This window comes from Rutidosis leptorrhynchoides, chromosome 11 (genome assembly GCF_046630445.1).
Source record: "Rutidosis leptorrhynchoides isolate AG116_Rl617_1_P2 chromosome 11, CSIRO_AGI_Rlap_v1, whole genome shotgun sequence".
NCBI classification, from domain to species: Eukaryota; Viridiplantae; Streptophyta; class Magnoliopsida; order Asterales; family Asteraceae; genus Rutidosis; species Rutidosis leptorrhynchoides.
The window spans coordinates 19130632-19142828 of record NC_092343.1 but is presented as its reverse complement, the minus strand read 5'-3'; the positions used below and the strand labels follow the sequence as shown (position 1 = coordinate 19142828).

The 12197-nt window shown below is 32.9% G+C and overlaps 1 protein-coding gene across 1 annotated transcript; it reads right to left on the bottom strand.

The window, feature by feature from the left end:
• Window positions 1-536: 536 nt before the first annotated feature.
• LOC139874327 (F-box only protein 8-like) lies at window positions 537-1776 on the bottom strand. The gene is made up of 2 exons (XM_071861772.1): window positions 1018-1776; window positions 537-902 (listed from the first exon to the last, which is right to left on the bottom strand). The coding sequence occupies exons 1-2, from the start codon at window positions 1774-1776 to the stop codon at window positions 537-539; spliced, it is 1125 nt and encodes a 374-aa protein (XP_071717873.1).
• Window positions 1777-12197: the final 10421 nt, after the last annotated feature.

Here is a 12197-nt window from a genome sequence, read left to right as displayed (position 1 = left end):
TTATTAAGTATCAAATGTAAAATTGATCTCCAAACTGCTACTACCACATCAGTCATCATTTTTACTCTGAACCAATAATACAAAGTTTATACTATAATTTGCAGTCAATAACTTAACTTGACGAATAATCCACTTGTAACGGTGCGTTGTGGAGGGCTATTTTCAGCTACAGAACGTTGTGCTTTTTTAAGGGTCCTGGTGTGTTTTAGTGTGTGTGTTTGTATGTATATAAATAAATTAATTTCTAAATGACAAACACAAGTTGGCGTCAATACTATTAGATGTTGATTCAGTGTTCACCTTATCCCTCTAAATGTCTCATCATCATAAATCGTAAATTGAGGATATCTATAAAAAAAAATTGTCTATCATTATAAATCATTGATCAAAGGTATAAAAAAAAAAAAACCCATCAAAATGCATTAATGCATATATTACGTAACGAAAAACTAAAATGTGTGACTATAAATTGGACTTTTATCTTCAATTCATATATCCTTGTTGCATTCTCCAAAACTCAAACAGATTAGTAGATTTCAACTTTCTACAAATCTTGTAGCGTGTTCATCGCCTTCATCATCATTAAGTGTACCCGATTGATTAAGCAGAAGTAGTGATTCTGTGTAGGAGGTCAAAGAAGAACAAGTCACATAAAGCCCAAGATCATTGACCTGGTTTGAGTTTGGTTCATAAGCTACAAGCTCATAGATTCCTCGCTTTTCATTAATCATTCCGATTATAAGTTGGTCATTATCCCTGAATCCCACCACGTAGCACCTCTCAGGTAGCGTAATACTAAAGAGTTTGGTGAACAATTTTGAAACATGGTCCATGATCCACACATTGTGAACTTCTTTCGACCCATTCCTTTCACTTTGAACCGCACCAAGAGAGTCTCTTAGCTTATATATGTTGAAATATTTGTCAGCTAAGGTACTAGGAAGTTGTATTTTTGTGAATCCTTCACTTTTCAGATCGAAAGATACGATCGTCCTAGTAGAATTAATAAGACTATACAATGTTTCCGTAAATCTTAGAACGTTCTTTACCTACATCGGCACACCAGTAAATAAACCCGTTTATCACTATTGGAGTTTCTCTATCCAAACTGATATTAAACCATTTACGAGGAAGTTTGATTAACGGACTTCTCCACACCCCACCACTTAACGTAAATACTTCAACTCGCCAAACTATATTTACCAACTCAAGGTGACAATCATATGGAACATCAAACATATTTATTCTAACAATCTTAGGGTCAAGAGAGTTAGGACAAACACCAAAACCAACATGAACATGTTCATAATAAAGTGCATCAATTGATACTGATTTTCTTATAGAAGGATTCCAAATGACGTAACGATTAAAAAAATCATCATCTTCTCCTAAATAATAACCAGTAAAACAAAGCAAGCCATGAGAGTAACCGACAAGCTTTACCTCATCATTTATATTTGAAAGTCGTTTAACGGACGTTGGATACGTCATGGAAATCTTGTGTTGGGGGAAAGAATCATCATCATCAACTATCCAACAATACTTTCCTCTTTCAGGATCGTCAGCCACATAGCGTGTTTTGACCCTTAAAAGAAGACGTGGTCGTTGTGTCTGACGGACAATGTAATCGGAATTAAATTCAGAGCTATCAATCAAAGACTTCCATTCTTTCGAGACGGATCGAAATCGAATAAGTGATTTAATAGGAAGATGACAAAAGATTTTGATTTGTATATCCGAAGGCATGTAATTTGACATCGCTTTTTGTTTCGCCATCGTTTTTGTTTTGTTTTGTTTTGTTTTGAAGATCTGCGTAATTATCTATCAATATTTATAAATACCAAATAGGTTAAAAACCCACAAAACTGAAGAAAGAAAACCCCCACAAATTCGTTGCTGGCCCATAAAGGGTTTTAGTTGGGCCGTTGGGGTATTTTAATAAATAAAACGTGCAGCCCATATTGCCTCCTTTTTAGAAAAATCCATTCACTCGGTCAATTTAACGTGTACAATAGTCAAAAACCCGCTAATTGGGAGTTATTTGTGGAGTTTTTTATATCATAGTATACAGATAAAAGGACTGCAAAATATTAATTAGCTCTACAGAAAAAACGTTATCTTGGTTGATATTGATGGTAGGGTACACAGGATCCATGTTGGAAATAGGATGTTATGTATATTATTTGTGGAAGAGTGGATTGATGATTTTTAGAAGTTAGATTGATCTTGAAAGCTTTTCTTTTATTGCTTATTGCTTGCTTTGCTTGATTACAAATGAGGGGTGAAGCCCTCTATTTATACTACTCAATGGAGTAGTCTAGATCACTCCATCATCTACTACTATCTAGATATTTCCTAGTATTTCTAGACCTAGATATTTTACAAGATTATTCTACACACATTCTACACACTTTCACTACTACATATTACAAGAAGCTTCTACATAATGGGCTATAATCTTGATCCAAAATATTTGTATACTTGCAAGCCCAAATCTAAAACACATAGCCCAAAATCAAGTTTAGTTTCCAACAACCCCCCTTAAACTTGATTTCGTCACTCCGAGCATATTCCGTAATCTCTGAAATGTCTCGTGTTTTAGGGGCTTTGTGAAAATATCAGCAACTTGGTCGAATGACTTCGTGTACTTTATCTGCACCTCTTTATTTGTAACACACTCCCTGATGAAATGGTATTTCGTATCGATGTGTTTGCTTCGATCATGAAAGACTGGATTCTTTGCTAGAGCAATCACAGACTTGTTATCCACATATATCTCTGTAGGTTCCTTTTGAAAAAACTTAAGCTCATTTAGTAACTTCCTGAGCCATATTGCATGACAGGTGCACGATGTTGCTACAACAAACTCAGCTTCACACGTTGACAGAGTCACAATGGGTTGCTTCTTCGAGCTCCATGTGAACGCCGTATCTCCCATATAGAACACGAAACCACTCGTACTCTTACGATCATCTTTGTCTCCAGCCCAATCACTATCACTGTATCCAACTAGCTTGAAGTGATTAGAAGGAGAATAAAACAGGCCATAGTCAATCGTACCTTTGATGTAGCGAAGTATCCTCTTGGCTGCCTTCAAGTGATTTATTGTAGGTGCTTCCATGTATCGACTTACTAGTCCAACTCCGAAGAGAATATCTGGCCTCGTGCAGGTTAGGTATCTCAGACTTTCAACCAAACTCTTGTATTGTGTTGGGTCCACCAAGTATCCTTCATCATCTTTTGACAATTTGAGATTGCAATCCACCGGTGTATTCATTGACTTGCAGTCAGTCATCTTAAACTTCTTGAGCACCTCATTCGCATAACCTTCTTGGGATATGAATATTCCTTCTTTCTTTTGTTTTACCTCGATCCCAAGATAGTAAGCCATAAGTCCAATGTCGGTCATCTCGAACTCCCGAACCATTGATTTCTTGAACTCCTCAAACATTTTGGGATTACTACCGGTAAATATCAAGTCATCCACGTATAGGCACACAATCATAACATCTCCTTCCTTGCTTACTTTGGTATAGAGAGCATGCTCATGTGGGCATTTTGTAAAGCCATTCTGTTAGAAATACTTGTCTATCCTGATATTCCATGCTCGAGGCGCTTGCTTCAACCCATATAAGGCCCTTTTCAATTTCAGCACCTTATTCTCTTGGCCTTTCACGATGTATCCCAAAGGTTGTTCTATATAGACTTTTTTTTCTAAGTGGCTATTAAGGAACGAGGATTTGACATCCATTTGATAAATCTTCCAATTATGCTGAGCCGCAAGTGAGATTATTAATCTTATAGTTTCTAGACGAGCGACGGGAGCAAATACTTCTTCATATTCTATGCCAGCTCGTTGACTATATCCCTTCGCCACCAACCTTGCCTTGTATCTTTCAACTTCACCTTTGGAATTCTTCTTGGCCTTGTACACCCACTTTACACCAATAGCCTTATGCCCTTTTGGAAGTGTAGCAAGATCCCACGTATCATTCTTCTCGATTGCTTGAATCTCCTCGTCCATGGAACGTTTCCACTTTTGGCTTTTTGCTGCATCTTCGTAACTTATTGGCTCACAATCGGCAAGAAGGCTGAACAATGTTAGATCCTCCATAGGTTGAGTTACCTCATACAACTCCTCAATGCTCCTTGTGTGATGTTATAGCCTACTTGATTCTCCTCCTGATGTTGGTGTCACTTCATTAGGTGTAGTGGTTGGAGTACGTGGAGAGTGCGGAGATGGTGTACTAGAAGGTTCTTGAACTTCTAGATATTCTTCGTTCCTTGCAGTACTCTCGAATGGATAAGGGAGAAAGTCGTAGTTCTCCTCTTCAGGAACATTCCAATCCCATGTTGCTTCTTCATCGAACACCATATCTCGACTTGAGATTACTTTACCGGTCTTGGGATTGTATAACTTGTAACCCTTCGAACTTGAGTCATAGCCCACGAATATGAGTTTCTTGCTTTTATCATCGAGCTTCGTCCTCTTTTGATCTGGCACATGAGCATATGCCACACTTCCGAACACTCGAATGTGTAAGATGCCGGGCTTCCTTCCACTCCAAGCTTCAATGGGCGTTCTATTCTTGACGCTTCTAGTGGGCGAGCGATTTGCTAGATAGATCGCACAGTCCACTGCCTCAGCCCAAAACTCCTTAGGCATCCTTTTGCTCTTTAACATACTCCGGGCCATATCAATAATGGTCCTATTTTTTCTTTCCGCAACACCATTTTGTTGAGGTGAATATGGAAGAGTTAGAGGATGTCGTAAGCCATTGTTGTCGCAAAATTCCTTGAATTCCTTGGATGTAAACTCTCCTCCATGATCGGATCTCATCGCCTTTATGGTGAGACTACTTTGATTCTCCACAAACGCTTTAAACTTCTTGAACATTCCAAAAGCTTCCGACTTTTCTTTTAGAAAATAGACCCATGTCTTTCGACTAAAATCATTAATGAATAGAAGAAAATATCTATTTTTACCAAAATACGGTGGGCTTATGGGTCCACACACACCCGTGTGAATAAGTTCTAGAGGTTTCTTCGCTCTACTAGAAGCCTCTATTGGAAAACTGTTTCGGAAGTGCTTTCCTAGAAGACATCCCTCACAAATTTGATCCGGGTGATTAATTGGAGGCAAACCCTTCACCATTCCTTTACTTGATAATAATTTTAAGCCTCCAAAATTTAAGTGCCCGTATCTCATGTGCCAAAGCCAAGAATTATCTTTGAAACATGCTTTTAAACATCGTGGAATGTCATGTTGAATATTTAGCAAGAACATCCTATTCGTTGACATTGGCACCTTAGCAATCAAACCTCCTTTTTGGTCTCTCAGATAAAGACTACGATTTATCATGTGAATATCATAGCCTTTCTCTAAGAGTTGTCCAATACTCAGTATATTTGTCTTCATATTTGGCACATAATACACGTTAGAGATAAATTGATGCCTTCCATTTTTCAAGCGGATGAGGATCTTACCTTTGCCTTTAACCGGGACTTTTGAGGAATCTCCAAAGGTGATATTTCCACTTATTACCTCGTCTAACTCCACAAACATGTTTTTGTCACCGCACATATGGTTGTTTGCACCTGTGTCAAGATACCACAAATTTGATTCTCCGTTATCTTCACCTTTGCATGCTAGTAACAAAGTGTTTTCCACGGCTTCAGTATCTTCTTGTGCAAAATTTGCTCTTTCTTGCACGTAATTGTTTGACTTCTCGCATTCCGAGGCATAGTGGCCAAATTTATGACAATTATAGCATTTGGTTTGAGAATTGTCATACCTTGGCCTTCTACTTGTGTAGCCTCTCCCGCGACCTCTTGTCGGGTGAAAATCTTGACTTCTTTCTTCATTTTTATAAGAACTATAACCTCCACGTTTGGAATATCCTTGCCCTCGTCCTCGGCCACGTACTTGACCACGACCTCATTGACTCGGTTGATGAGTCTTTTCACTACTCTCTTCCTTGAAAGACAGTTTTGCTTGTAAAGCTTGCTCCAAAGGCTCCTTATTTTTCTTATTGAACCTCTCTTCATGGGCTTGTAGTGAACCCATGAGTTCATCTATAGTCATTGATTCTAGATCTTTAGATTCTTCGATGGCTATGACTATATAGTCGAATTTTGAATCTAATGATCTAAGAATCTTCTCAATGACTCTTACATCACTTAGAGTTTCACCATTCCTCTTTAATTGATTGACAACCGCCAAGACTCTTGTAAAATAATCAGAAATTGATTCTGAGTCTTTCTTATTTAAGGATTCAAACTCACCTCGTAGTATTTGTAGTCGAACCTTTTTCACCTTATCAACTCCCTTATAAGAATTCTCCAAGATCTCCCATGCTTTCTTGGCGGTGGTTGCACTTGCAATTTTCTCAAAAGCTCCATCATTTACACTTTGTTAGATGATGGAAAGAGCCTTTTGATCGTTCGTCTTCATTAATTTTTTCTCCTTGCCGAGAGGACCTTTTTCTGCAGGTTCCTCATAGCCTTCCTCCACAATCTCCCATAAGTCTTGTCCACCTAGGAAGGTCTTCATTTGGATGCTCCATCGATCATAATTATCCTTTGTGAGGCGAGGAAACGTGATGACATTGTTGGCCATCATCTTGTCGAACCAAGCTCTTGATACCAATTTGTTGGAAATAGGAGATTATGTATATTATTTGTGGAAGAGTGGATTGATGATTTTTAGAATTTAGATTGATCTTGAAAGCTTTTCTTTTATTGCTTATTGCTTGCTTTGCTTGATTACAAATGAGGGGTGAAGCCCTCTATTTATACTACTCAATGGAGTAGTCTAGATCACTCCATCATCTACTACTATCTAGATATTTCCTAGTATTTCTAGACCTAGATATTTTACAAGATTATTCTACACACATTCTACACACTTTCACTACTACATATTACAAGAAGCTTCTACATAATGGGCTATAATCTTGATCCAAAATATTTGTATACTTGCAATCCCAAATCTAAAACACATAGCCCAAAATCAAGTTTAGTTTCCAACAATCCAGTCTCAATGAAATAAAAAAAAATTGCACAATGGTTCATCAAGTACTGTTAAGTAAACTTACTTGAAAATCTCGTCAATAAAATTGTTAAATAACCTAAACATATTTGTGGAGTTCACCATATTGATGAAAATGACATGAAACTTTTTTTGAAACATATCTTAAATGACTTTGGCTTCCTCATATGTCTATAACCATACAATGTTTCATAATGAATGTTAAAAAATAAGGTTTGTCTTTAAAAAAAAAAAAAAAAAAAAAAAAGGTTTGTATATGAAGAAAATAATAAAGTTCAAGAAAATGTCTTACTTGTAAATGTCTGAAAACTAAATAACACGTCTCATAACTTCGAAAGTACAAATATTCTGAAAAATGATTTAAAATCTCGTCAAGAACCATTGATGTACCTGAAGTCTGCAAGGTATATAAAGTAGTTGAATACTTTCGTTGTTCTTATATGCCTAATAAAAGGTTTTCAAAAGCACGGATGGTGGGGAAAAGATGGACTGAATGGACTAGTTGATCAGTAAAGTGTCAAAATGGGTGAAGTACAAATCGGAACGGGTCAACTTCTTCGTCCAATTTTAAATTCGTTAGTAGAATATATACAATTCAAAGTTTCAGAAACAGCAGAAATGTGATGACCAGGAAATTTTCGATCAAATTTAAACTTTAATCTTTATATGTTTCCGACACGATAAGCAATGTTGAGTCTCGAAAGTTTTGAAATCTATATTAATGTAATCAATTACCCTTTGGCCATGACTGACGATTCACGAACAATTATGTGTAAATAGATATGTATGAATATATACATATGTGTGATTGTTAATTTGAGAAATATTAACAAAACATTAAACGGTTTGATTGACATGTAAACATATTGGGAAATCTATTTTACGACTTGTAAAAGTTAGCAAAATATTAAGCGTATGACATTATACTTATTCGTTATAGATAAACGTTTACGTGACAAGACGTGTTATGTATTTAGGTATATAGAAGAAGTAGATTGAACTTATATTTGAGAGATTTCAAATACAATTAATAGATATAGTGACACTTGATTGTTATTAAACAAGTTAACACAAAATCATAAGGATTTAAGATAAAAATAAGTTGTAGTACTAAATTATGCGATCTGAATATAATTAGTTTTAGAAGGATAAACTCTATAATAGTTATTTGATTTAATTTCAAATGTACTATGATATATTTCGAAAGGTTAATATATTTTACAACATGTCAAGGTGTAATTATTAAGTTAAATATTGTTATCTTTTATTATTAGGAATTTTAGAAATTAGGTAATATGATTTAAATGTCACGTCTTCTTTAAAATGGAATATAACTTTATAAATATCTGAAACTACTTTTGACAAATTGTTAACGAGTCATTTTGATAAGGATAAAGATCTTAAAGTTATCTTAAAAGTTAGAATCCTTCTAGAAACCTTTTGACAAATTGCAAGTGATAACGGTCCGTGATTTAAATAAATATAAATATTTAAATAACTCGCAACGTTTATTTAAAAACGTGTTCACTAAATATATATGATTTCAAATTAGTATGTAAATATTAATAACACCTGTTTATTTGTTTCGATAGATATTAGGATATATTATTTAGAAATTTTAAGGAAGTTAAAGTAAGCATTAGCATATAATGGAACTATATTTTAAAACAAAAACCTTATATGATACAATATTTTCGAATATATAAACGATCTTAAATTATACTCTAAAATATAATTAGTTTTGAAAAGTTAAATATTATGTTATTAAATAAATATTTCAAACATATGTATTATGTATAAGATTATAAATTTTAAATGTATATATTTTATCTTAGTCACAAAACGTTTTGATTTAAACTAATATTATTAAATATGCTTTGATAAATAACGAGACTGTGATTTATAGAAGTAAATGACCAAAACACTCAAAAGAATAAGTTACACTTTGAGTGGGTTAGTTTTCCATTAACTTAAGTCTATATTTTGATAATGGTACGAATCACTAAACGTAAAAGGCTAGTTTTCTCAGTACACAAAATGTAGTTTGAAAAACCGAAAGTGGTACATGAGTCGAGTTACAATGTACGAGTCATTTTTGTAAAAATTATATTTTTACCATGCACGTAAATATAATATTATATATAATTAATTATATTAATTAAATATAATATATATATAATAATATTAAAAATCGTCGACAGCCACAAGATAAACAAGTATGAGCTGGGACAAAGGGTGCCGCGATCGCGGTCCTCTTCCCCTTACCACCTCCGCGATCGCGGAGTGGTGGATCCCACAAACTGGCTATAAGTCACGAACGTAATTCAGTTTCAATTCATTCAATTCAACTCTCTATTCTTCTGATCTTTACATTACTCCATATGATATTTATTATTTATATTTTTATTATTATTATTATTATTATTATTATTATTATTAAAGATTAATATTATTATTAATCATGTCATTATTATGAGTATTATTATTATTATTATTAAATATACATAAAATACTACGACAAAGTTCTGCTCGCGTGTTTTCAAAAAGGGTTTTATGAGTGGGATAGAGCTAAGGAAATTATGGGTTAGAGCTATGGAGGTTAAGGGTAATGTTCGGGGGTTATGCTCGTGAGGTTAATCTAATGTTTATCATCTCCGTTGCGTCTACGTACCTTTCCTGCAATATTGAATCTCAATATTGATACGTGAGTACTCATAATTTAATTTTTACATACTAATAGTGTATCCCTGACTAGTGCTCGAGTATATAGGATTATGCATGCTTGTATTTTTGATATTGCCCTTAGATAGGTTATGCTAAATCTTGAATTAGTTACACCTACGGTTGAGATAAGGTATAAGATATGCATGTCATTAGAAAGCTAACGAAAAATTATGAACTTTTCCTTTAGATACCGAATGGTTTTGACGGATGGATTAGAAGTTATAATCAATTGAATTTTCGTATTATTAAAAATGATTATTATTATCGTCGTTATTATCGTTGTTCTAGTTTTTTATTATTATTATTATTATTATTATTATTATTATTATTATTATTATTATTATTATTATTAATTATTATTAATTATTATTATTACTATCATTATCAATAAAAAGTATTATCATTAAAGATTATTATTTTTATTATTATTACTATCGTTATTATCGTTAAAGTTATAATTAGTATTATTAATATTATTATCAATAAAATAGTTATTAGTATTATCATTATCATAATATTTATTATCATTAGTATTATTATAATTAAAACTAATATTAGTAACACTTAATTATTATGATTACTATTTTTATCATTAAAATGAACGCGATATAAAAGACGATTTAAAAACTATTAACAAATTGATTAGGAAATAATGAGTATGAGTATCATGATGAAATTTAAAGATATTGATTTAGATAAAATTATCATCTTTCATTATTTTTATCACTATTATTATTAAAAGTATTATATTTAATATTAAAAATATCATCTTTACAAAAATTATTATTTCTAATAGGAATATCATTGTTAATATAGAATTTCATTATTAATAAGAATTATCATATTGTTATAATACCATTTTCGTAAATATAAATATTGTTATTATTATTAATAGAATAATAATAATTATTAATACAAAATAATACAACTTTTACTTATTATCATTATCAATGTTATTTTATCAAATAAAAATGTAATACAAATAATATAATTACCTTAATAAAATATATCATAACATTTTTATGATATTCAATGAACTTTATAAATTTTATTATCTAAGATATATAGAAGTATATTTTTATTTATTAATAAATGAATTATATTATTTACTCTAATAAATCTTTTAAAAATATTTAAAAATATAAAACGACGATATTTAAACTATATAATAATGATGTATAAATTTTGGAAATCATTTTGAGTCAAATTGACTTTTGTTGACTTTTGCATAGTAGTCTCGAGCATTAGGATTGTGGTACACTATGACTTGACTTAATTTGTTAGACAAATATTGACCAACATATAAATATATATAATTAATATAGGTTCGTGAATCCAAGGCCAACCTTACACTTGTTCAATGATGTTATATGTATTTTTACTACAAGATACAGTATGGTGAGTTTCATTTGCCTTTTTACCCTTTATATTTTTGGGCTGAGAATACATGCGCAACTTTTATACCTGTTTTACGAAATAGACACAAGTAAGTGAAACAAAGTGAAACTACATTCTATGGTTGAATTATCAAACCTAATATGCCCCTTTTTAGCTTGGTAGCCTAAATTGGTGTTTATTATAATTGCCACCAGTTGACGCGAATCCTAAAGATAGATCTATTTGGCCCAACAAGCCTCATCCGAGTTCGGATGCTTTACTACTTCGATTTATCATATCCGATGTGTGTCCCGGAATGATGGGGATATTCTATATGCATCTTGTTAATGTCGGTTACCAGGTGTTCACCATATGAATGATTTTTATCTCTAAGTACGATGCGAAATGCATGCTTTGAGAATGATATTTATGAGAAATGGAAATGAAAAATCTTGTGGTCTATTAAAATGATGGATATGAAATGATTACTATAAACTAATGAACTCACCAACCTTTTGGTTGACACTTGAAAGCATCTTTATTCTCAGGTTTGAAAGAAATCTTCCACTGTGCATTTGCTCATTTTAAAGATATTACTTAGAGTCATTCATGACATATTTCAAAAGACATAGTATTCGAGTCATTGAAGTTCTTTAGAGATTATTATTAAGTAAATGACAGATTAGGTCATTTATAGTTTGGATATTATGAAATGGTTTGCATACCTGTCAACTTTCGATGTAATGAAAGGTTGTCTTATAAAAACGAATGCAGTGTTTGTAAAATGTATCATTTAGAGGTCAAGAACCTCGCGATGTAATCATATGTTGTTGTATTTGTTCCTATGGATTGGGACGGGTTACGACATGTGGTATCAGAGCGGTGGTCTTAGCGAACCTGGTCTTGCATTAGTGTGTCTAACAGATAGTCGTTAAGATGCATTAGTGAGTCTGGACTTCGACCGTGTCTGCATGTCAAAAGTTTTGCTTATCATTACTAGTCGAAAATCATCTACTTATCATCCTTAAGAAATTACATGCTTATC